Source organism: Musa acuminata, chromosome BXJ1-5 (genome assembly GCF_036884655.1).
Source record: "Musa acuminata AAA Group cultivar baxijiao chromosome BXJ1-5, Cavendish_Baxijiao_AAA, whole genome shotgun sequence".
Lineage (NCBI taxonomy): Eukaryota > Viridiplantae > Streptophyta > Magnoliopsida > Zingiberales > Musaceae > Musa > Musa acuminata.
Window position 1 is genome coordinate 4,088,299 of NC_088331.1, and position 25,654 is coordinate 4,113,952.

Genomic DNA, 25,654 nt, shown 5'->3' on the forward strand with positions numbered 1-25,654 from the left:
AGGAAGAGCTGCATGAGTGGATATGGTGGTGCAAAGGGTGGTGATACAGAATGGAAGACACAGGTTTTCTTGTCTCCCTTCCAACTACCATGCATGCTTTGGACTGGTGGTTGCAGTTGGAAGTCCACGAAGCTTGTTGTCACTTCTCTATGCCAAAACAATTTTGGTGAATTCAGTTGCTACTTTGCACCTTTTCTTCATCTTTGGCCATAGATTATGATCTATTCATTTTATTTAGGTCTTTAAATTTGACAGCAGTTTAACTTAACCAAAGAAAAGAAAAGGGCTTGGATAAGATTGTCCAATTGCATAATCTTTGGTTCTGTTTTCTTATGTTCTCTTTTTTCTTCTGTTTGCAGTGTTTGTCAACAGACAAGTAGTTTGCAATTCAAGGTATAGGTGTTGATGCCCAAGCTACTATACCAATGGATGTGTAGAAAAATATTGAATCCTATGTCAAAATAATGGGCTCTCATGGACAATTATGGTGGAAAGTGAAGTCTCCTATATTCCAAGCACACGACGAAAACAAAAAGATGTTCACCAAAGGTCAGGTAAGCCTATTTCGTCACAAGCACTAGCATATTTAATTTTGTTTATGTTATATGTGTTATGTATTTTGTCAAAATTCAGCCGGTGCACCATGCTACTGCACTAAAGGATCTGAGAGGTCAATATACACGATGTTACTTGTTGGTAGAGGAACTTATGTTTCTTTGGTTCAAACATTGCCATGCAGGAGGTCACAGAGACGCAATCGATAGATCACCAACCTTTCTTTTAGATACAAAGGCACCTGTCATGGCAACACCTATCTTTTAGATACAAGCTATTGGCTATTACATGAGCTCATTGGAAAGGGATGGCACAACTACCTTCTCAGTCAGCCAACCATGATCGATGCAAATTTATGAATGAAGGTGAGGCATTAAATTCTTCTTCGAGTTTGAATGGTGATACTTTCTCCTGTTCTTTTTGGAGAATATTTTTTTTTGCTTTTGGAGTTGGGATGCATGTTCTTTTCATAAGGGGAACAAAGTTATTGTCTTTGTTTATCTATCCATCACTCTGTGGTGAGACTCTTGTTGATTTAGTCTCTTATCACTCTAGTTTGAATTGTATTTTTCTTACCTTTTTTTTATTTAGATATTTTTAATAGACAGACGTAAATTGTTGCATCTCTTACTGTCTTTTATTTGGGTCTACAATAATGATACGTTTTGTAGATGGATCGTAGAAAATCATCCAAACGGTGTTCAGCTACGACGCATACAAATGTTGCAAGAACAAAATGGCATTGGAATCGGATTGAATGTGAGGCTGTTTTATATATTTTTTTTATTCGGATCAAATGTACTTTTAAAATATCAAGATTTGTAGCTGACCACATCTACCCTTGTCCTCTTATATAGGGTCAAACATGAAAACTCACGAGTTCGCACAGCCTTCGAAGTCAAACCTTTAATTGATGTTAGTGTGCACGATTCCCAGTAACTTGTTGCGCTGAAACGACAAAGAGTTGACCTCAATGTCAAGCATAAAACTGGAATTTGTGCCGAAGGTCATCTTCCCCTTACCTCAATGTCAAGCACTCTCTGTAGGAATCATGGAGGAGGGGGTGATGTCGAAGTCACGGTAATAAAGCATCATGCTACCTGTTTCGTCCGCCATGACTTGGTAACCCTACACCGTCTGCGTTGTGCTTGAATTGAATCAGTTGACAAGTTGGAGGGTAAATAATCCATATTCTGCTTTTTTAATTATTTTATAGAGTTATGTTAAATTAATTTTTCATTTAGAAAGCTTTATTCAGAGTCCACCGTCGTCGGACATTACCGAGTCCACTGAACCCCCCTTGTCGACGAGACAAATGGGATGAGATTGTTTGACCACGTGAAGACGACGTTGACCGGCGGCCCTCTTCATGCAGAAGAGGAGAGGGCGATAAATAGATGGATTCCGAGTTCCCTGCAGCAGAAAGCTGGTCATGGGTCGCAAGCTCCGCAGCCTCGTCGGCGCCCTCAAGGACACCGCCTCCCTCAGCAAGGCCGCAGCCACCGCGGCCGCTTTGTCCCCCTCCTCTGCCGCCCAGCTGGCCGTCCTACGCGCCACCACCCACCACCCTGCCGACGAGCCCCCCCACCCCCGCCACATCCAGGCGCTCCTCTCCTTCGGCCACGGGTCCCGCCTCTCGGCTGCCTCCGCCGCCGGCGTCCTCGCCTCCCGCCTCCGCTCCACCGGCGATCCCGCCGTCGCCTTCAAGTGCCTTCTCGCTCTCCACCACCTCCTCGCACGCGGCGCCTTCATCCTCCGCGACCAGCTCCCGCCCGCCCTCCTCCGCCACCCCGCCTCCGGCCGCAACCCCCTCGTCCTCGCCGCCTTCCGCCACGGCTCCTCCTCCGCCGCCTCCTGGGCCCTCGCCTCCTGGGTCCGCTGGTACGCCCGCCTCCTCGAGCTTCTTCTCTCCGCCTCCGTCCTCCTTGTCTCTTTCCCCACCGCCCATCGGCCCTTCGCCAAGCCCGACGACGACGACGACCGGGAACGGGTCACCTCCCTGCTCGACCAGGACCTGATCTCGGAGCTCGACGCGCTCGTCGGGATCGTCGAGGAGATGGCCGGCGTACCGGAGATGGTCGCCGTCGAGGGCAGCAGGCTCGTCGCGGAGGCGGTGAGGCTGGTCGAGGCCGATAGGGTGGCCGCCGAGCACGAGATCGAGATCCGGGTCACGGAAATGGAGGATCGACTCGGTTCACTCCGCTTCGCCGATTCTGTCGAGTTAGTCTGCTTACTGAGGCGGTTGGAGAACTGCAGGTATCGGCCGTGGGATCGCAAGCCGACGGTGGGAGATTGGTTCTGGGCCGGAGTCCGGGACTTGATGTACCGGGCCGAGAAGGTGGTGCTACGGAAGGAGGAAGAGGAGAGGCGGGTGAAGAGAGAGAAGGCGAGCGCGTCGGCTCGTGCATCCGACCGCATTCCGGTCGGGTCCAACCAGGCGGTACGGTTCGGATCGACAAGGTGGGCGGACCGCTGACGAAGGCTACGTGGAGGACACCAATCCCATCCAACGATGCTTTTAATTGGGTTCTTCCAATTCCTCATCTCGATCGTCCGATGGTGCATAATCGGAGTGGATCCGTGTCCTGCGTTGTAAATTGATGGAATTGTAAGATCCATAGGGGGCGGTGGGATTGTTGTTCATTGGGACAAAAAGGTGAGAGTTCAATTTTTTGTGTTAGTAGAAGGCCATCAAGGGAGTGATGGCATCATAGTGTATATAATAAGTATGGTGGTTGAGCTTGTTCTAGAATATGACATTTTCTTTTTGATTGGTTAGAATTGATGCAACATCTCATGTTCCAACATCATTCAAGTTTGAAGCTGGGAAGGCAAGTTTTCTTTTTATTTATTGAAACCTTAGTCTCAAGTTATTTCTTTTAGTGCTATTATGATTCTGATTTGTTTTTCCTTTTTAATTTTCAAAAGTAAATCTTTTCATATGTGCTGTTACGAACATATAAATTCGCCAAACTTTTTATTTGAATTTAGACATCAGTAATGTAGATTTTGTTGTTGTTGATGATATCATAATGATTGATGCAGTTGTTTCAAGACCTGTTTAGTTTTAGGCTGGAAAACCAAGTCCAAATGATGACTTGGTAATCAACTAAAGCAAATCTCTCTTTCATCAAGAAAAATGTTTCACAGATTAGTTCAACCTATATAAACCATGCGCATAATGACCGATTCAAATCTGCAAATCCAATTTCTGGGAAATTTTCTGCAGTTTCTTGTACTTGGGCGGCAGTAAAAGTGAAGTGCTGTGTTCTATCAGGAAGAGAAGTCCATCTGAATGATGCAAACGTTTCATCAACTAGCTTTGAATTCTTCGACCGCTCAGGAATTGGCAATTGCTGTCAGAAGAATTTTGGATCGGGATAAAGTTGCGTCCGAGAACAAAAGGCCGAAATTATAGCGTTGACTCAGCGGTGACACGTGTTGTGCGACGGGTACAAATCTTCGAGCCTCGGGAGGTCTTCAAGTCAACGATCAGAAGGTTTCCGTGGAGACAGCTCGCTCCTCCATGTTTGCACCGGCAATAATTGGCCTGAAATGAAAGAACGATGCATGAATCTTATAGGACACGAGTTAATGATGCTGAACAACATGAGAAGGATGAATTGAAATTTCTTGGCTTGCAATCCCACCTCTTTATCCCAGTCACATCTGATGGTTAGGAAGAAGCTGGAGGAAGAGGAAGAAGGAGAAGATGAAGAAGAGAAGTTATCATCACATCAGAGGACTACTTTTCCATCTGCTTGCTGTCCATGGACATGCTTGGCTTTGAATGAAAAGGAAAGCTTTCATATGCAGAGATATTTCCATCTCTATGGTGAAGGCTGAAAGGTGCAGATGAAGAAAAAGTTTGGGTTCTTTAAATGCTCCCCCCCCCACCTACTTGTAGTGTTGTCTCCTGGATTCCCTAGCAAAAGACAAAGTCTGTTCTTCATTTCTACCTCTGCAGATTTGCTCCATAGTATCCTTACAATTTTCTCCTTTTTCTTCCTCATCTCTTGGACCTTGAAACCTAAGACATCCCTTCTGTGGTCATGCAGGCAATTTCCACCCTCCAACTCTAAGGATGCATGACAAGCACTTGTTTTTTCAGAATAACTAATAATTGTGTATAAGCTCTATAGCTCATTTTTCAGTTAATATATTTGTAGAAATATCCTGTGTAAAAGATGAGTTACATGGAAATATTATTTATATGTATATATAAAGAGAGAGAAATTCATATTCAAAAACTTCATATATGAATACACAAGAAAAGAAAATGATACAATTAATCGAATCGAAGCACACAATGAATATAATCTCCACATCATTTGGTATTTCTTGACAAATATAATTTGTTTTGCTATTCTAAATGGTTATTTTGTTTTGAATAATGAAGATATTGTCACTTATCCTAAAGAGTGACACAATTCACTTCAAATGGGATTTTCCAGTGTTAAAGAGTTTAGTTGGGCTTGGGCCAGCTTGACTAAGAGACGGTGCTCCGTTTGGATCTGTCGGCAGAAGAGACTGTGTGATGATGCTACAGATGCTCGCTCGTATCGTCGCATGGCAATATCGATCTCTGGTGTCATCATGCGACAACGGAAACCCAAGTCAACGATGGCATAAAAGTTGACCCACGCCCAGGCAGCAGAGAGAGGAATCAGCGGGCGGATGGACGTACGTGGGATGGCACATGTGGAACCCATGCATGACCCACGTGATTCACACATACACACGCACGGACGCACGCAGCCCCTCCCCGGCGGTCGTGGAACGCATCCCTCCCCCTCGGCTTCGTCCCGCCCGGTACGACGTCCCCGTTTCCCCCTTCTCTTCCTGCTTGCCGCGGGACAGCACGCAGTACGATTCCGACGTTTAAGGTTCCCAGAACGAAGGCCAGTGTCCTGGCCGCTCTCGCTCACATGTGGAGGTGCGGGGGAGGTAAAAGGGAAGAAGACATCCGTAACGTTGGAATCAGGAAGACAGTGAAGCAACGCCTGAAATCATACGTGGGAGTGTCGTGGAGCTTGTTTCCTTGCTGCCGTGGTGTGGGCTCACAAGCAGATGTTCTATTCTCGCCAGCAATCGGACACGCCACCTCCGTCCAGTGCCAAAGCTAATGAATGACAGATAGATCTCACAGCCTTTATACATCAGGTTTTGTTCTTCACCAGCATGATTCTTTGGTTGCAGGCATGGAGGGAAAGGCATACATGTACACCTGTGATTGGGGTCGGAAAGCAAAAGGGTCGCATGTCCAGCCAAACTTGGAAGTGACCGGTCATGACAGAGGAGAAAGCATCCCACACTCCTCAGCTCCGATACTGTACTCCGAGAGAGAGAGAGAGAGAGAGAGAGCTTGCGACAATGATCCATGGCCTCCCATCTTGGCAAGCCCGGGGCTGCACGTCCCTCCTCCGCGCCTTCTTGTTTTGTTTCTTGTGGAGGTACTTCGATGGGGGTCATGTGTGGGGAGTGGCGATGGAGGAATGGGGACATGAGGGTAACAGTGAAAGAGGAGGGAAAAGTGGAACCAAGGCATTGATGGAAGGAGAGTCGGGAGACAAAGTAAGACAACTTTTGGCTCTCCCCTCTCTCTCTCTCTCTCTCTCTCTCTCTCTCTCTCTCTCTCTCTCTCTTGGGGAAGAAGCATGGAGACCATCGCCTTGATTCCACGTACCACTGTGCAGGAAACAGGAATCACACCTCCTGCGGACAAACACCCATCTGCCGTTCCATTTCACTGCAAAGCCATGTCACGTTGAGCTACCACCGACTGGCATTTACCGCAAAGCCTGGAGTCAATGGATGGTTAAGATGAGAGAATCGAAGGGTTACGATGTGCAGTACGAATCTCGAGGAGTCTCTCCTCACCATAATCACTTCATGCTCTTACCAAAAGAGATGTTCGGTCCTTCATAATTGTACAGATAGCTCACGAAACATTACTACCAAAGATTTCGAATCACTATGATTTGTTTTCTTCTTTGAATTCTCGATCATCACCGATCATTAAAACTGACGAATCGCATAAAACGCTGGTCACATCAGATGAATCCTCCATAAGACGGCAAATAGCATTCACAGGCTCTTCTTTTGCTTCCATCTCGCAGAATCCTGAAATCATAGAATAAGTATGACCAGCATTGCCAATCAATCTGGAGCTCTGAATGATTACCACCGACGCTCATTCATGTGAGGCCCATTTGAGACACACCAGAGAGGGCTTTAAAGGTTCTCCAAGTCGAGGTCAATGATACGATAGGGATCAATCTGAGTCATCACTCTTCTTTCCTCTTTTTCCCATTTTATTTCGTCAAATTCTTAATCCATTTATATATATATATATATATATATATATATATATATAAAGAAAGATATGAGCATGTTGGGTGGGAAAAGCATGAGGGGAAAAGAGAATGAATATGGAGAGAGAGAGAGAGAGAGAGGGGGGGGGGAGAAATATATAGAAAGGGAAAGCAAGGTGGGAAAAGCCTGCAAAGAATGGAAATGGAAATCACGGTCGGGCCGACCTTTTATCGTCTTGTCCACATCCAACATCCTTTTCCCCGCAAAACCCTCCTTTTCCACACACACACACACACTCTCTCTCTCTCTCTCTAGATGCTGTCTTCCTCGAACTGTGTTAGGATTACGGAGAAGCAGAGGGATTAGTGATTCTGAAGGCGATCACACTTTGGTAATTAATGGTGGCAGTGGGGATGGTAGTAGAAAGCGTGAAAACCCACCTGCTGTGGCTGCAACAGCAGCAGAAGCAGCAGCAGCTGCTGCTGCTGCTGTGGTGCCAGCTACAGTGCATCCCTGCAGCCCTGCGTCGATACAACGGATGATGATGGAGTCCTTCCTTTGTCTTCCTTCCTCTTCCTGATGAGGCGTAAGCAAGCACCGATGACAAGATTTCTCTTCTCCTCCTCTCCTCTTCCTTTGTCTTCCAGCAACTGCGTTCTGAGTCCGAGCGACCACCGTGGTGGTGCAACCTGCAGATTGCTTTTATTAGGAACCTAAAAGAACGAGATGTCCCTCTCTCGTATGCCATTGGTGATGAAGAGCCGGAGAGGGAGGGAGGTGTGGTTTCCTGGCAGCTGACAGCAAGAGAATACGGCACGAGACGGGTGGCGTCAGAGCTGCGGGGCCCGCCTCACATGTCTCCCCTTCCGCCACGCCGCACCAAACTATTAACACCACCCCACCACACGCACACCTTATTATTTTCACATTATATATATATATATATATATATATATATATATATATATAATACAATATTTCAGGAAAAATGATTTCTCAGATGTAATAGTCTCCTTCAATTTTTATATTAAATATATGTATTCATATATGTTTGATGATCATATATGTATTCAAACCTTAGTAACTTCATTAACTACCCTCGCAACAAAGGCTTCTACTCACTTGTTCAATTCTGTAACTCCTACTTATTAGTCCCACTCTGAGTCTTATACTTATACTAGGCTCATCCACTTCTCCTCTGTAAACTATCATACCTCTCCTCTTTTGATTACTTATTAGTGGAATCCCTTGTTTTATCAGTTATCCTATAGAAAGAGATAGAAAATTATCATAGCCAAGTAACTACTAATGTGTATATTGTATATTGACCAAGATATAGGCTTTCTCTATATAAAAGCCTATATCTGTATACAGTACAACTTTCTATGAAAATCATTAATAGGATAATAAATACTATACCATACTATCTCGGCTCAGATACTACTATCTCAGATACTTATTATCTCAGATACTTATGATTCCAGACAGATCATTTTCATTTAAGACCTGGAGTTTGAATCCGTTTCTTTCATTTATTCATATCTATTATTTGTGTGATAATATATATATATATATATATATTTATATAATTGAATTGAAAAGAAAGAGCTACTTTAGATCCATGTCATGAGGCTAAAACTTTTTAGTATGATTAGCTTATACAAAGCTAAAAAAAGTGGACTTCAATTATATCTGTTTTAATCAAAAGTAGGCACCATCGTCATTAACTTTACAAGAGTTGCAAGGAAATGAGGAAGATTAAAAAGGGGATTAAATTGTGAGAATCGAAACATTTATACCCAAAAAAAAAAAAAAGTTTTGAGAACCTCGTTTAAGTCACTTAAAATATTTAACATTTTCAATCACATAAACACCAACAATGTATGTTATTTTCCTGGTAACAGAAGATCATCTCAGCAATTTCATAAAGTTCATATCAAATCATTGTCCGCGAGTTTGTGCAATTACCTAACATTTTGCTTTGAATGTTAGTTACCATTAATCAAGCATTTAAATGCCAACCTGATATTGATTTCAGAAATCCTTTTAATCCATTAGGATATCCACTTATTAAATGATTTACTTGTATTTTTTTACTCAATATATTTAAAATTAATAAAATTTTAAATGTCAACCGATATCGAAACATACATACGATTTGCTCTGACCGAACCTGAATATCAATCGGTGTATATTAATCTCGATGGTATTTAAAATATTAATATTAGGGCTAATTATGTAACATAACATCATAATGATAATTGATAATATTTTTTTATCAATTTTTCATCCAAATTATCCCTTTTTTACTTATATGGATGAAGTGACTTGTGAAAAATAGTGAGATGTAGGTTATTATTGTCCAAATCAAATGACGTATATGAGGTTCAAACTTAAATTCGAATATCTATCACTTATATAATAATACACTAATCAATTTGAATATCTTAACACATAGAAAATTGACCTCTAAAAGAATATCTTACGTTATCTTCTAACTTAATTTTGGGCCACAAACTTTATATAAAATTTTCGGTCCCATATATTATTTATACAAAAATAAAAGAAAATTTAATCCATCACAAAGAAACACCCATTATGAAAATTGGCCTACAATTTCACAAAAAAATTTACACATTACATAAACCACAGGAGGGATAGAGAGAGAGAGAGAGAGAGAGGTGTTGATAGAAGAAAATGAAATAGTAACCACTGTACTGATTAGTTGTGGGTTCTTGGACTTTTGCAAGCATACATGGTGGAGTTTGTCCAATATCACAAGTGTCAATCACCTCTCACTGCTCTTTGCAATCTATAAAATAACATCAATCAAAAAGAATCCCCACTAAAGTTGATGTACTACAAATTAAGTGAGGTATGAAGTGAATCAAACCCATCCACATCAGTCCCCTACTAATGAGAGAAAAGAATGGACAAAGTTCCATAACCCTCACAGCATCAGCTCAGTGCACTGTGTGGAGGACCACGTTAGCCTGCTTAGGAGCAATTCACAGTCTGTGGTAGCTAACCCTCTCTCTTCAAGATAAGGTTTTCGACACAGATGATGAGAGGGCACAATGCTTTATTTTATTTCATTTTTTGTTTTTTCAACAGACATTCTTCTGCCCCCCTAATCCACCATTGGGAGTGCAGTATGTGGACAGCACATAAAATTATAGGATTTTGTGGTCTGTTTGTTTGATGTGTCCTTATCATGACTTACAAATATTATCGTGAAGAATTGGTCTAAAGATTAGGGTGTTGTCAATTAATGGCAAGATGAGATTTGTTGATATGTAAAATTAGAAGATATCAGTGTATGGTACTTACTACCTAGCTAGTAGTAGCCTCTTGGGAAATCTTGCAAGAAACATATATCTTAGCATGGGGCACATTTGGATTGGCAAACAATTTATGTTTGCTTTAATATTGTATTTAATGATGGATGAGGAATGATCGGTCAACTTTATCAAGCCAGTCAATCCATCACTGGGTGATCAAGATATCAAAATAGAGAGAGAGAGAGAGAGAGAGAGAGAGAGAGAGAGTATATGCATGAGATATCAAAATATGAAGGCACGAAGAGTAAATATCAAAAGAGATGTGTGTATGAAAAGAAATTTCATGAGATGGACACGAATCCGAAGACGATGGCATTGGGTTCATCATCGGCGCCATGAAGGATGAGGATGGGTTGGGTGTGTTCAACAGAAAGAAGAAATCTAATATTTGTTTGTTTGTTTGTTTGGTTGTGAATCTGATAAGTAAAAAAGTTGGCGTTCATCATTTCATAGCTTCCTTTTTGGTTTCTTTTAATGTCTGATATATTCGGTGTGTGGTTTTGGGTGATTGGTCATTTCAGCATGAGGCGACGCTTTCACCATTCACCGCCATGGCATGAGAGTGCAGAGTGAGACCGTAAAAGCCAGACAAGTATGGCTTCAAATCCAGTGGGTCTAACCAGTGTGGAAAGTGGGTGTTTAGATGTGGGCTTAAGCTGCCACTACAGCTCATACGGAGAGAGAGAGAGAGAGAGAGAGAGGAGAGAGAGTGACGGAAGGGAAGAAGTGGGAAAAATCGAGTGCTATCTCATCACAAGGCTCGGAGAGAGAGAGAGAGGTGGGCGTGACGGGAGGGAAGAAGAGGGAGAAGAGCTTATATCATCACAAAGCTCGAAGAGAGAGAGAGAGGAGAGAGAGAGAGAGAGAGAGAGAGAGGGAGAGCGAGTACTGGAATTGATAGCCGCCACGCTCGCCTCTCACGCTTATCTTCTCAAACCCGCGGAGTTAAAATAATGAGGGAAGACTGAGGCAGGCGGAGCTGCTGAACCCGAGATCTGGGCAGGGGTCGGCGGCGGTCATGGATTTCGACGACCACGATGAGACAGAGGAAGAGATGGGCTTGCCGGTGGGTTCGAGCTACGAGACCCCCATGCCGAATTCGCCTCGAGGAGGGGGAGGAGCTAGGATGGGAGGCGGAGAGGGGGAAGCGGGTGGGCTCGGGTCGGGGAACCGGAAGGTGGGCGGCGGCGCAGGAGGAGGAAGGTACAGGGAGTGCTTAAAGAACCACGCGGTGGGGATCGGGGGACACGCGGTGGACGGCTGCGGTGAGTTCTTGGCGGCGGGGGAGGACGGCACGCTCGACGCGCTACGGTGCGCCGCATGCAGCTGCCACCGCAATTTCCACCGGAAGGAAGCGGAGGGCGGCGAGGGAGGAAGAGGTGGAGGGGGAGCGCTGGAGGTAGCCGGGTACCACCACCAGTTCTCCCCGTTCTACCGGACGGCGGCGGGGTACCTACACCATCACCAACCGCCGCACCACCCCCACATGGCGGCCGTGCCAGTCGCGGCGGCGGCTGGGCAGCAGCACAGGCTGCTGCCGCTCGCGCTGCCGTCGACGTCCGGCGGCGGAGGGGGGGGATGGCACAGCCGGGACGACCAGGACGACGTGTCCAACCCGATGATGGGAAGCGGCGGGGGCGGAGGAGGGTATGCGGCGGGCGGCGGGATGGGGGCATCGGGTTCGGGGAGCCACAGGAAGCGGTTCCGGACCAAGTTCACGCAGGACCAGAAGGACAAGATGTTGGTGTTCGCGGAGCGGGTTGGGTGGCGGATCCAGAAGCAAGACGAGGCGGCGGTGCAGCAGTTCTGCGACGAGACGTGCGTCAAGCGCCATGTGCTCAAGGTCTGGATGCACAACAACAAGCACACCCTGGGTAAGAAACCCTAGCCAGCCTCCATGCACCACCGCCACCGCCATTTGCCGCTTGTTCTCCACTTCATCTGAGTTCGGCTCCGTTCCTCCTCCCCCCCTTCTCTCGTTGCCTCCTCCTTTCGTTGGTCTTTGTTATATTTGGTTTAGTAGCTCTTCCTTTCCTCTTTATCCTTTTCCCTGCCCGTCTCAGTTTACATTTTTCCATGGTTGTAGTTGTAGTCCTTTTCTTGCTTAGCAATAGTGGAATTATGGCTGTTGGATATGCATGCGTCGGGGAAATGAAGTGGGTGTTGGGCACTAATGAATGCGGTCTCAGTGATGGAGATGGAGAGCAGCAGGAAGAGGGCCTGCCGTTGCTCTTGGTAAACGCAGGGAGAATTGGAGGTGACGAATTGCGTTTCCGAGCAGCAGGAGATGGAGTGTGTAATCAATCTATTACGAGATCGGTACTGTTGGATTCATCTCCTCTTTCTTCTCTTTCCTACACCACACTTGTTAAGGAGGACAAGAGGGAGGAGTACTACCACGAGCTGGCTGTTCTATTCGTCTCTTTGAAACGTGTCCGCCATGAAATGCTGCTCTACCATCATCAATTCCCCGTTCTTCATGTCTTATCTATGGAGAAAGTTGACGAAATTATGCATCAGAAATGATGCGAGTCATGGGCGGGGAATTTCCTTGGAGTCTTGCTCTCGCTCTCTCTCTCTCTCTCTCTCTCTCTCTCTCTCTTTACTGCTTTCTGTGCCTACGATGACCTCAACCTTTCTGGTTTTACTTGCTGCCATTAATGAACAGTTATATTTCGCCATGGGAGTGAGTTAAGAGAGAGGCTGTCTCGCACACCAAGGTTTCTTTTCCTGATGTTGTTGCTGCTGCCGATCGTTGCCATTTGCCTTCCGCGAGCTCGCATTTATTGCTACTATGTTATCGCCTTCTGACGGGTTAGTGAGTGCAGCTCGTCGCCATTTATTGACACCCCACGACATGGGGGGGTTGCAGAAACCTCTTGTTCTTGCATCGACGCCCACGTCTCTCACAGGGTGCACTCATGCCAACCTTCCTCCTCCTGTTCCACGGTACCGAGAGAAGCTGCTGATCTCTCCCGAAACCTCCGACACAAAAGACGCAGTGTCTTCCACGCAAGCAATGCGCCGTTGACACTGAGTTGGTCTCCACGAGAACTCTCTCTCTTTCTCTCTCTCTCTCGGCTGCTTTGAAGACCCAGACAAAAGAAAGAGTGGAGAGCATGAGGAAGAGAGAGAGATGGGATGCGTGCGATCTTTGGGAGATATGAAGGGTACAACTTAGTTGAAGTGGTCGTTTGGCTCGGTACGTGGGAACATGATAGATAATGAATAGATGCAGCTCATGTGGTCCATCCTCTCTGCGCCTCACCGGCCCCAGACGAGCCCCCACTGCGAGACCTCCAAGCCCTTCAATGCTCATCACCCACCACAATTCCCCAGGCCCGGACCCAACTCTGCGTCACGTTACAGCAGCTCCATCAGCTTCTTTCTTGAGCTGGAAGACTGGGCGTAGGGGCCAGGAAGAGATGGACCACCACCACCACCACCAACGCCACCACCACCCACGGCTGCGCTGTGCTCTCTGGAGTACTGGAGTAGGGGCGGTGGCGAAGAGAAAGGGAAGGGGTTCCACCTGCATGTCTACAATGAGATGTCCCCTGCGAGGAGGGACGCCTAAAAGATGGAGCTGTCTCCTGTGAGGAAGGAGGCTGGTCTCAGCCTGTAGGTGTGCCTGCAAGAGTGAGCTGTGGAGGCCCAGAGCTCCTGTTGTTGTGCAGTAACAGGGTTTTGGCGGTGTGGGAGGGGAGATGTCGCCAGCAGTACATTGGTGAGCTTGGGAGGGTATCAATACAAGAACTATCAGTCAAGGCATTTGCTGCAGTAGTGCAGGTCTGCTTAGTACTAGTAGGAGGTGATGCAAGCTCATGCCAATATTTCATCTCTCTTCCATTTTAACAATGATAGAAGAGGGAGAAAGGGCGAGAGCAGACTACTGCACATACTCATTATTAACTATTATTGGTGGAAGATATGAAATTAATTATTATAAAAATATCATAATACCACTTCTATGTTTTCTCATAATCAGGTTAATATATATATATATATATATATATATATATATATGTCATTATGATGTCAGGTTAATTATAGGTCACTATAATTAATAAGTCTCATGTTTAAATCCACATTTTGATAATTAAAAAAAATATTTTTTTAAAAAAAAGTAAAATATAAATATATTATGTTGTGAAAGTATAATAGAAATCATAAATATCATTATTGTGTTCTGGATGCATATATTGATGTTAGGATTGAGGTGTTTGCTAATTTGATTTGAGTCAAAAATCGAATTTGGATTTTCTAGATACCTAAATTCAACTGTTGTATTCCAACTCATTCTATACTCAATTAATGGGTATCAATCTAATTTTAACGGGTTAGATGAGAAAACTCGACCCGCTAAACGATGTCGATATAGTTGGTACACGGTACACGTGGATACGAATCCAAATCAAACCCAAACCCGAAACCATCCTAAATCCCATTAAAAGTATCCGAATCCGTTTCTAACATTGAACTCATCCATAACTGCTGTGGTAACGGTGTCATAAAGATCATGCATGGCTCCACATGGGCTTACATAAATGTCACACATGCAATGTATGTGCCACATAAACGTTATGGAAAAGAGGACAATTGACACATGCGAGACTAGTCATGTACGCTCATCATATATCATTAGAGACATCAATCTCAATCCCTATCGAGATAGAACAAGAAATTTCCAACCATTGGTGGGATGAGATTTAGGTCAATAACATGTTTTCCTTATGGTAAGAAGCTTCAACTGGATTCAAACCTAAATCCTTCAAAATAATTAAATATAAAATTAAGACTATCTTTCTAATTTACTCAAACTCAAGTTTGGAATCACTTTTTATATCCTTTCACATACTACTTAAAGAATTTTTCTCTAAGATTCTAGAGATATATCAAAGAAAGCCTTAAAGACTAAAGGTATTTTTCATTTATATATCTCATAAAAATCTCGAGATACACACAAGTTTTATACAATAGTCAACTGTTATTACTCTCAAACTAATTTGAATCTATTTGTTAAACCTAACATACTCCATCACAAATTAAACTTCTGATATTATTGAAGAGGCAAAGAATTAATATAACATCATTTGCTCTATATATATATATATATATATATATATATATATATATATATATATATATATATATATATATATATATATATATATATATAATATAACAATTTATGGTCATCCCATGTTTATTCAAGAACTACAAAGAAAAAAAAGAAAAGATGAGAACTTACACGACTCGGTGGTGTCACCTTTCTTGGGAATATGAACATTTGCCTAACTTGGGACAAGGGAGCTTTATGGCATTTCCTGTACAAGTGTCCATGTTGAGAAGACAGGCCAATCATTCCCAAATTTTTTGTGTTGAACTAAGAAGGGCTTCTTGAGTGGATGGATCTCTTATTGGTTGAGCTCAATCTAATCCTAGATGCAGTATTCAAGCTTGTTATGGAAAGGATGGCACACCAATACTGCTCTTCCATTCCAAGACCCATGGAACGCTGCTCGTCCACCATGATGGAACTGCTTGTATTTAGCATGCCTGGAAGAAAAGATATCATCTCTGTGATGGAACTGCTTGTATTCGATAAAGCTAGCTTTATTTCATTACATAGTTTTTTTTGGTCAAAGGGTAATTGGTTGAATATGATCCCAAGACCCTTTGATCAATAGTTAAAAGTTATTATCAGTAAAAACAACTGACATGTTCTAAACTTATTGCATGAAATCCTAAACACTCAATTCATTAATAAATAAGTCCTGTTTCAAGTACAAAAACATATAAGATAATATTTCAAATCCTCAATTTCTAACTACAGAAAAACAAACAGATGTCACCCAGCTAATGTGCTATCACCCAGATGATATGCATAGCATATGTTAGCTGTATGATAGATTTATATATATATATATATATATATATATATATATATATATATATATATATATATATATATATATATATATATATATTCCAAGATGAGCTTGTAATTAAGTGCTTGAACAAAGAAACTCTATAATTGATGAGAACTTGGAGATTATTACTTCAGAACATGGACCTTTTGGTTTGACAGGAAGATAAGGTGGTTACTGTGGCTCCCCTGCATGCATGCATGTGACAGTCTCTGTCATAGGAGAAAGTGAGGTTTCTTTTGGCAACGCCGCAGTGATTGAGCGCTGGTAATCTCCTAAATTAATCTCACAGTACCATCTCCATGGGGAAGAGTGTTCCTGATATATAAATTAATATATCCCTTCCATGATGAATGATGGGTGGGACCTCTTCCACTCTACTTCAGGCTTGATGGTGACCTATCGGAGAGTAAAAGGTTTTGCAAGAGAAAGGTTAGCATGGGTGGGATCTTATTTTGACACCATACTGTTTCAATCTGCAGTCCAACATCAGCACAGGCTGGCTTGACCATCCACCCTACATTGATGTCTATGTTTAGGTAAGGACAGACAGTATCAGATGTCTCCTTTTGCTCCATATAAAGAAAAACATAGTTGTCTGAAACCCTAGATCCAGTCAAGTTAAAGTTAATTTTGCTTCAACGAGTCCCTATTTCTAGTTGCAGGAAAAGTAATGCATGAAAAGATAGATCTGACCTATAAAGAAATAAAAGTGAAGTCTAATTGTGTCTGGTAATGCCATATTATTCATGTCCATCAAAACCCTAATTCCATTCAAGAGTAGTCTAGCGTCAGCCTGAACAACAACATATCAAAAGTTTCAGTTACTCAAGTTGTGGCAACCATATCAAGTGCATATAGGCATCAGATAGACTTCAGTTTTATATTGCAACCAATAAACCTAATGGAACAAGTAGGTCAACCCAAGATTGGTTTTTCGATGGATGTCATCCAGTTATTTCCATTTGTTATCATTATAGGAGACATTAAAAAACTGTGCCCTAATCAGATAAGATAGATTAAAGAAACTTCCAAGTGGTTGTCCTTGAGGTTTAAATCTTCTATGAGTTTAGTAGGATAGATAATGGTGTCCTAATCATTGTGACCCACACGTCTGTGAAAACTGAAGTACCAACCAGGAAAACAAAGGATATAATTTTTTTAACAAAAAGAAACACAATAAATTGTTGTAAATTGGTAGTTTGGTAGCAATTAAGAAGATCTCACCAGAATGACCAAATAGGATCCTTGTTGAGGGTTCGGTAGCCCGGGGGCCTCCAAAAGAATGCGTAGCTGTGAGGTCCACTCTTTGGCATTGGATCTTTGTCACAAATAACACTTAGACCAACACCTGCTTCATTCAAGGTAGGAGCAACCAAGTCAAATAAAAGAAGAAGAATGTCACTGTGTTGTGCGAGTCTCAAACAGTCCCCAGTCAGCTCTGTGGCCATCAATAGAACCTGGTCCGCCAGCATAAAAGGTGAATGGAATATGGACAATGTGACATGAGATGTGGAAAGCAACAAGAAAGAACAGCGCACAAGATGGAGAGGGGGGAAGCAACTCACGTTGAAGACAAATGTGACCTAAATGATGGGACAAGTAGCATGACTCCAACTTTGGCTTGCACATTGTTTTGGCTACTCTTCTATGGCTCAGGAGCACATTGGTTGCGAACCAACTAATGGTGTCTGGTTCAAGGGAGTAGGTGTGACAATCCAAACCTTCATTATTTGGATCAAAACAGTATGAAATAAAAGATAAAAGCAACTAAAGAAAAGACAGATTTTGAGTGATTCAAGAAAAAACTTACAGATCCTTGAAATTGATTGTACCAGTTCAGTACATTAACCTGCAGTCTTCTGAATAATATAACATATCTCTTTGCACATGCAAAATTTCTCCACCCTATAAAATAAATATCAGGGCACATTGTAGCATCAGTATCAGTCATTTACACATGGACCAAGCAGGAAGATTGGCTTTAACAAGACTTTCCTATATTGCATTGTAGTGCTTTTCTTTTTCCTCCTTTTAATATTCAAAGTCCAATAAATGGTAAAGCACATCTGTGCTCCAACTAAGCATATACATATATGAGAATATACTTATATATTACATGCATTTGCAACATAAGCTCGATACTTATTGCAACATTTTGTTCGATGAAGATTGTATTGTTGCACATAGACCATGCAGTTTAATTTCCAACTTTATAGGGTTTAGGGTTTATAAGAAAGATTACAACTTTATCCTAATCAGAAATTTTATAAGAAAGATTATTACACTGCAAAAATGCAAGTTTGCAGTCGAGGCAAAGAATTCGCTAATAGGACCAGCCATTTTCTAAGTTTCTGATCAGGATAGAACCAAAAGTTCATGAAAAAAATCTTCTCACAATCATCTTCTGCCACAACTTTGGTTCCCTGAATAATTCTTCCCAGAGCAGTATCCACAAAACTTGGCCCTGTTTTCACTGGATTAAGAAGGAGATGAGTTTATGCCAAAAACAACACAACGTATAAAAAGTACAAGTAGATTCCATCACTTAGAATATATGCTATGTTGTTAAGCAACGATCCAAAAAGAAATGTATAACAGAAAACAAACAATGAATACTATAATTTGATAGAGGATATAACTAAAGACAAGTGGTAACTAAACCAATATAATGTTTATAATACTGATATTGTCCACAAATCATATGCTAGCAACACATGACCCCAAAATTTGATCTCAGATTGCCTAAATATACATACATATCTATGCAAATGTATATCTGATCCAGTGAAAATCTATGCAACAATGCAAGTTACTGAAATATCACTAAATAATTTGTAAAAGTTTACAAAGTATCAATATGAAAAATAGTTCCTATAGTTACGACTGGAAAAAAAAATTCCTTGAATAGCACAAACTGTAATGGGGGCTAAAGCAATCAACTTGTAGGGCAACATATTTTATAACCCCCTTAATATTCTATGTTATCAAACTTAAGATAGTCTCCAAGTTCTTAAGGCTATCAATTAAACTTCAACGGACATATCAGAGTTTCATGGGAATCTAAGAATACGCCATAGGATGACTCCATATATATATATTTACCACTTCAAGATCTTATATAACTCACCATTTTCTTCCAACATAAACTCCATTGTCAGGCTCTCAGCCATCTAATCACAAGGGTTGTTGCAGCCATTGACGAGCAAAAAGAAGGCTCCTATGATCTTTCATTGTTGAAAACTATCTGAATTTGTCCTGGAAATGGACCCAAAGTATAAGGCTGAGAATATAATCAAGCACATGAAACTTGTAAGCAGGTAATAGGAAGCTACAAGCATGATTGTCAGAAAATCTAATACCGATTATATGCACTTCATCTGTGACTTGCCACACTGTAAACCAATAAACTGCAATAGCTGCAGAAATGTTTCAAACACATAGCTATCAGTATCTGTTCAACATTCTAGAAATTCCAATAGTACTTTATCTGCAGAAACACATAGATGCTACACAATATGGCTGCCTTCATGTACCCAACATAACGATCAACTAGACACAGCTCCCTGTTTTGCACGAGGGTGGAGCTTCAGATCAGCCAAGGTATGATATTATGTCATTTGAATATAGTTGGCCAAGCCAAACGTGCTAAGTACGCAACTGGAAAAAGAAAAAACAAACTTTTCTTTTGGGGATCAAGATTGCATGTAAGCATAAAGGAATGGGAATTGGAGATAAATTTTAGGGCTGATTAAAAATTTTAGTGTTGGGCTAGAGAACATATTATGATTTGTTTATGTGATGTATGTTGGATTAGATAATATATTATTGCTGAGATGGCATAAATTAAAGGATATAACAAGAACCACAACAGGAAAGAACAGAGAGCATTTGATAATTTAAAAAGTGTGATGTTAAGGTGTTGGTCCACAATTACAATGGTTTGGATTGCTCTATAAGCTAATCTAAGCAAAAGTTACAACTTAAGCAACCAATAAAGCACAAAGGTTATCATTTTAAAAAGGTATTGTTAAACAATCACCTATTTCTAGTCCAGTAACCGCATACTCTGACTATTTGTTATAATAGAAGCCAAAGGATTTAATTTCTTACTGAGCCAAGCAATGCAGTGAAATACACTGAGTTTACAATGATAACCATCAAGTCATCATGACTATTTTAGTAGAAACTTCTTGAATCCTCATCACGGGCTTCAATACTTGTGATGAAGTCCCACTCTCATGCCTTGTCATGCGTCATACTCTATATGAGTACCACAATTTCCATGATTTTTAATTTAGCAGACATCAAATATGATGCCATTGATCATGAGTTGCATGTGTTATAAGGTGCCAATGATGAAAAAATGCCAACTATAAGGAAAACAAGTTGGGAGTAATAGAAGAAAGGACATGATGACCTAAACAGAATTGCCAAGTAGAACTAAGAAGAAAAAAAATATTACTTTCTTTCAAAAGATTTCCTAACTTAATCTGGTATCATAGAATAAAAAGGGGTTTACATGGATATCCTGATATTAGGCCATTCATATTTGCAGATACAACAGCATAGAAAGGCAAATATCCAAGTTTATGCACAGAGACTCTCATATTATTCTGCCTTTTTTTTTCTGTTCACCTCAATTTGGGGCTCTTGGTTCAGTAAAAAGAAATTACAAGATGGAAACAGGAGCGTACTTAAGAGAAAACTGGTGAAGCAATGAACAATTAAAGATATTAAAGAACAAATGAACAAACGAAGAAATTTTTTCAGTAACAAATCTCCTTCGACACATCTTATTCTAGATATGTAGAATTTAGTTTAATGTTATGAGCAAAAAAAGGTTAACACTGACTAGAATCGCATAGATACTTTTCCTATCTTATCCTTCAACTAGAGGCAAAATGTTATCCAATTCGACGTAACATCCTTGAAAGTTGAAACTACACCAAAGATGACAATTATAATAATCTAAAACTCTAAGAGAACTAGAAAATACGAAGATTGTACAGTCTCGTTAAAGCAGATATGAAGATCCATCGGCAATTTTATTATAGTTCTTCTTTCTACCTATTTTATGGGCTTGTTAAAGAAAAAAGGGCAAAGAAGTACCACGAAGAACTTGATGTATATGTACAGATCAATGCTCATCCCTGCAACCTACCACTACCAGGTCACCATAATCAACAAAATAAGGCATAATAGCAAGTTCCACAATCTCCATCGTTCCCTAACCCTCTGCCAAAATAACTGGGGTCAATACCATCCAGAAATGTCATTCGAGAAGAAAAACGAAACCTTTAGGCAAGAATTGTTCTGAAGATCGTACTACTTACATGCTGCCATGTGTTTCTTGTCAGATTATCAGCCTTCTCTGTCGTCTCATTTTCTTCCGCATCGATTAAGCACTTTTTGACCGTCCCCAGCATACCTAATCATCACGCATTCCAAAATCAATAAAAATCGGAACTGATTCAAACTAGAAAGATAGAAAATAAAAGAAGAATGATTGAACAAAATAGTACTTTTGTTTTTGCCGGCTACGGGTGAGAAGTGACGTGGATTTTCTGTGACCGGTCGGCGTCGCCGGCGGAGAACGACGAGCCCTCCGTAGTCAGACTGCTGCTCCACATCATGGGCTTCTCCACCATCGGCGAAGGATTAGACAGCCGGGATCGCGGCTTGCGCCGGCATCAAGAATGAGGGTAACGGAATCGGCGAAGGGGATTCGGTGCCCGTGATAGCCGGCGATCGAACGCCGTCGGATCATGGCTTGAAGGGTCAATGGACGGCTGGATCCATCCCCGATCCGATCAAGGTTGGAGTCGCCAGCAGCCGCGTGCTACTTCTTCTCCGGATGCGTTTATTTGGAGGCTTCGATCGCAATGTCGAACGCGGTATGTTGTTCCGCCGGATCATGTTTATGACCGAGTGAAGGGTTTCCGTCTCGTATTAAAGCGCTTAACGATCAAAGAGCTGCAACAATGATTTAAATGTACACTTTGGCCTCGAGGTTTTGATTATGGATTAGTTAAGCTTTATGATTTACTTCATTTTTAAATAATCTATATATTTTAAAAAATATAACATATAATTTTTTCATTAGTTAACCGATGTTAGAATTTACTTACGTATCATTAATATATTTTAGCTCTTGTCGTTTTGGTTATGAACCATTTAAGCCCTTATGGTTTACTTATGTCTAAAATAATATTTATATTTTAAAAAAATATAACATATAAACCCCTCTCGTCAAGTCTAAATCAATAGACATTGGAGTCGACTTACAAGATATGTTGACTCATAAAAAATAATTAATATAATGATACATATAATTTAAGTTTTAAAAAAATATTAATATTCATCCCAAGCACACGCAATGAAGTCATAAACAGTCAAGTGAAATCCAATCCATGAAATAATTTGGAGGAAGAGGAAACAGTAAAGGACGTAGTAACGAAAAAAAGCAGAGAGACAAATGTAGGAGAGGCCGAAGGCAGAGGTGAGGGAGAGCTGGATCACCATGTCATAGGCACGGTGGGTGGGGACACAAGAGTGGATGAAGTAGGAGGTGATGGGGATGAACACGCCCGGGAGGACCACTACGTGCTTAGCGTTAGATTGGTCGATGTACATCCATCTAAGATAGGACTAGAAGCTCTTGAGCTTGTCGTCATCATAAGAGAGGCTACACTCATACAATGCCCTACTAGGCAACAACAACTCGGTGCTGCTGCTAATGGTCGCTTCCACAATGATGCCTCCTCTCGCCATTGATGCTGGTCTTAGTTTTTTTTCTAAAACTTAAATTATATGTGTCATTATATTAATTATTTATTATGAGTCAATATGTCATATAAGCAAACTCTAATGTCAGTTAACTAAAACTTAATAGGGGGGCTTACATATTATGTTTTTAAAAATATATAGTTATTTTATATACAAATAAACTATAAGAGCTTAAGTGATCCAATCAAAACCACAACGACTAAAATGGAATTTAACCTTTTTTAAAACTTAAATTACATGTATTATTATATTAATGATTTATTGTGAGTCAAGATTATAGGGAAATCTAGGGGTGATATCATATATGATGGCGAAAGAATAGAGAAAAGAAATCCTAAATTTTCCAAAAGGTGTTCATTGTCGTGTGAAGATTGGTGCGCAAAACTTGCGGGCGGGCGATCGCCTGCGGCTGCAACTGTGCGCAACAACAATTGATGCGCACAAGCGGCTTGCCTGCACACAGATGATAGGAAGGCTTTCTCACTTTTGCTTTAATGATTTGACGTAAAAATTTTTTCTAAAACACAACATACATAATTCAAAACCAATCTTTTACACGAATAACCTAGCTTTGATACCACTATAGGGAAATATAGGGGCGACATCACAATCCCAATTGAAGAATAAAAAATAAAATTCTTAAATTTCCTAAAAGGTGTTTATCATCATACGAAGATTAGTGCACAAAACCCGTGACACAGAAAACCACGTGTTAGATAGTGTTAGGAAATCTTTGGGGGGGGAGACATCACATGTGCAACGAAAGAATAGAAAAATAAAATCCCCAAATTCCCAAATATATGTTTGTCATCGTGTGAAGATTGGTGCACAAAAATCCTTGAAATTTAAAACTGCGTATAGAACAGATTGTGTTACCTAGGGAGATCGTATATCCCTAAATCTTTACAGATCTCTAGGAGAGAGTGAAGGAGGTCAAGCGCCTTCCTCTCTAGCTGTGATCCACATAGTAGGGCTACGACGATGCTCCTCAAAACTCTAGGCTTACTCTTAGGTGGAGAGGGGGAGGAGAATATGAGAGGCAAGCAAAGGAGGGCCTATGAACTACAATCCCTCCTATTTATAGAGGTCCTATGTTAAACCCTAATAGATCCGTATTGGATCTGCATCCAACTACCCAAGCCTCTTAGATTAGTGGATCTCTATCCAATAATCTCTCATGGGCTCTTATTGAATCTCATCCATAGGATCCAATAATTCAGGGGCTTATTGGATATCCAATAAGACATGGGCTCCGGTGGATATCTCATATTCGTACCTCTACTCATCGTAGTGCCTACCATATGTGTGTGACCCTCTAGGCCTAATATCGAGTTGGCCGTGAGTCATACCTGTCAGAACTTCTTCTGGCTTAGTGAATTATTATCTCCATAATAATTCACTCGACTCATTAACTACGGATGTACTAGGCCACTATGTCGTAGTCCTAGATGATATAGGGGAATCCAATCTATTGGACAAGTTTATCCTCAATTATCGTGTACCTATAGTCCCTCATCCATCTAATATCTCAAATACCAAATATCGGGTATGGTGCTGTCAGACCCATATGGTTTATACTCGAGTCTCGCTCTAATTGGATTCTCCCAGAAAACTCTTTCTCTCTCATTCCGAATGACCCTGGTCAAGGATTTGTCTGAACAAGAACATATGGGATATTTCTCTCGTAACATCGAAAGTGGATGATGTTGAATCTTGGATTTTGATGATGAAGTCAATTATAATTTGTTTGATCTAATACATATGTTGAGAAAAGTGTGCATGATTAACTATGATAGCAGTAAGACATAAAGCAGGTGTTGTTCCGGAGTCAAGATCGAAATCTCATCGGGAGTTCGAGAGTTCGTCGGAAGTTCGGACGTTCGTCGGAAGTTCTACCGAAACCAACCGAGAAGTCCAGGAGCTTACCAAAGAAGCTCGTCAGAACTTGCCAAGAAGATCATCATAAAGTCCAAAAGCTTACCAGGCGTCCACCGGAACATTGCCGAGAGTTCGTCAGATGTTCGCCGAAAGTACGTTGGAAGCTCGCTAGAAGAGCAATTGACGCACCGAAACAAGAAGCACTGTAATTATGTCTTAGTTATCATAGTTAGAGCATAAATTAAGTTAGGATTAAGAGATAATCCCACTAACTTAATTAGGGGCCAACTAGACCCTTAACAAGGCTGAATTGGGCCGAATTGATAATTCAGCCCCTAAATTCTTGGCCGACGGTGGCACCGCCTGGAAAGCAGTGCCCCCCAGGATATTTGGGCGATGGTACCGCTGGCAATGAATGCTGCCAACAATGGTACCACCTAGTATCATATCAGCGGCGGTAGTACTACCTGATAACGATGGTGGTACCGTAAATACCTCGGATTCCGGGGATGTGACACTTTTTAGCTCCAATTTTAAAGTCATTGGTGTCTATAAAAACCCCATCATTTTCTGTATGAAAGGGCACGAAAGCATTGGCTTAATTTTGAATTCTTGAGTCATAAAAGTGTTGTAAAAGTTAGAGTTCTCCTCTATCTCTTAGCCTTATAACCATCCAAGAAAGAGGAGTGAGACTTATAAGGGTTATCTCCTAAACCCGAAAAAAGGAGAAAGCATTGTAAAGAAGTGTTCGGTCTTCACCTATTGAAAGACGACCTTTAGTGGACGTCGATGACCTTGTCGGAGGAGGAATATGAAAGTGGATGTAGGTCATATTGACCGAACCAT

General features: G+C 41.5%; 2 protein-coding genes and 1 long non-coding RNA gene across 12 annotated transcripts; 2 read left to right on the forward strand and 1 right to left on the reverse strand.

Moving 5' to 3' along the window:
- The first annotated feature begins 23 nt into the window (after positions 1-23).
- Positions 24-3,412, forward strand: LOC135673105 (putative clathrin assembly protein At4g40080). Of its 4 annotated transcripts, XR_010513232.1 has the most exons (7): positions 24-166; positions 360-554; positions 740-920; positions 1,227-1,314; positions 1,413-1,732; positions 1,814-3,211; positions 3,335-3,412. XR_010513232.1 is itself a non-coding variant. In XM_065181850.1 (6 exons), exon 6 carries the CDS (start codon positions 1,988-1,990, stop codon positions 3,029-3,031), a length of 1,044 nt encoding a protein of 347 aa, XP_065037922.1. In that variant the 5' UTR covers positions 24-166; positions 360-554; positions 740-920; positions 1,227-1,314; positions 1,413-1,732; positions 1,800-1,987; the 3' UTR covers positions 3,032-3,365. The 4 variants fall into 4 exon arrangements, 3 of the variants coding, with proteins under 3 accessions (XP_065037922.1, XP_065037921.1, XP_065037923.1); XM_065181850.1 differs by having other exon boundaries at positions 1,800-3,365; XM_065181849.1 differs by having other exon boundaries at positions 1,814-3,365.
- Positions 3,413-10,838: 7,426 nt separating this feature from the next.
- Positions 10,839-12,350, forward strand: LOC135673106 (zinc-finger homeodomain protein 1-like). Its single transcript, XM_065181852.1, has one exon. The coding sequence runs from the start codon at positions 11,230-11,232 to the stop codon at positions 12,097-12,099; it is 870 nt and encodes a 289-aa protein (XP_065037924.1). The 5' UTR covers positions 10,839-11,229; the 3' UTR covers positions 12,100-12,350.
- Positions 12,351-15,395: 3,045 nt separating this feature from the next.
- On the reverse strand, positions 15,396-22,059 carry LOC135673107 (uncharacterized). 7 transcript variants are annotated; one of them, XR_010513237.1, is made up of 10 exons: positions 21,667-22,044; positions 21,478-21,572; positions 21,306-21,379; positions 19,504-19,560; positions 19,272-19,399; positions 18,428-18,617; positions 17,955-18,049; positions 17,710-17,865; positions 17,369-17,492; positions 15,396-15,770 (listed from the first exon to the last, which is right to left on the reverse strand). It is a non-coding gene; the product is annotated as an uncharacterized LOC135673107 (long non-coding RNA). The 7 variants fall into 7 exon arrangements; XR_010513234.1 differs by having other exon boundaries at positions 21,254-21,379; positions 21,667-22,043; XR_010513235.1 differs by having other exon boundaries at positions 17,369-17,601; positions 19,504-21,379; positions 21,667-22,059.
- Positions 22,060-25,654: the final 3,595 nt, after the last annotated feature.

Excerpts from the sequence above, each read along its gene's own strand:
- LOC135673105 (XM_065181850.1), top strand. The coding sequence starts at position 1,988 with ATGGGTCGCAAGCTCCGCAGCCTCGTCGGCGCCCTCAAGGACACCGCC.
- LOC135673106 (XM_065181852.1), top strand. The coding sequence starts at position 11,230 with ATGGATTTCGACGACCACGATGAGACAGAGGAAGAGATGGGCTTGCCG.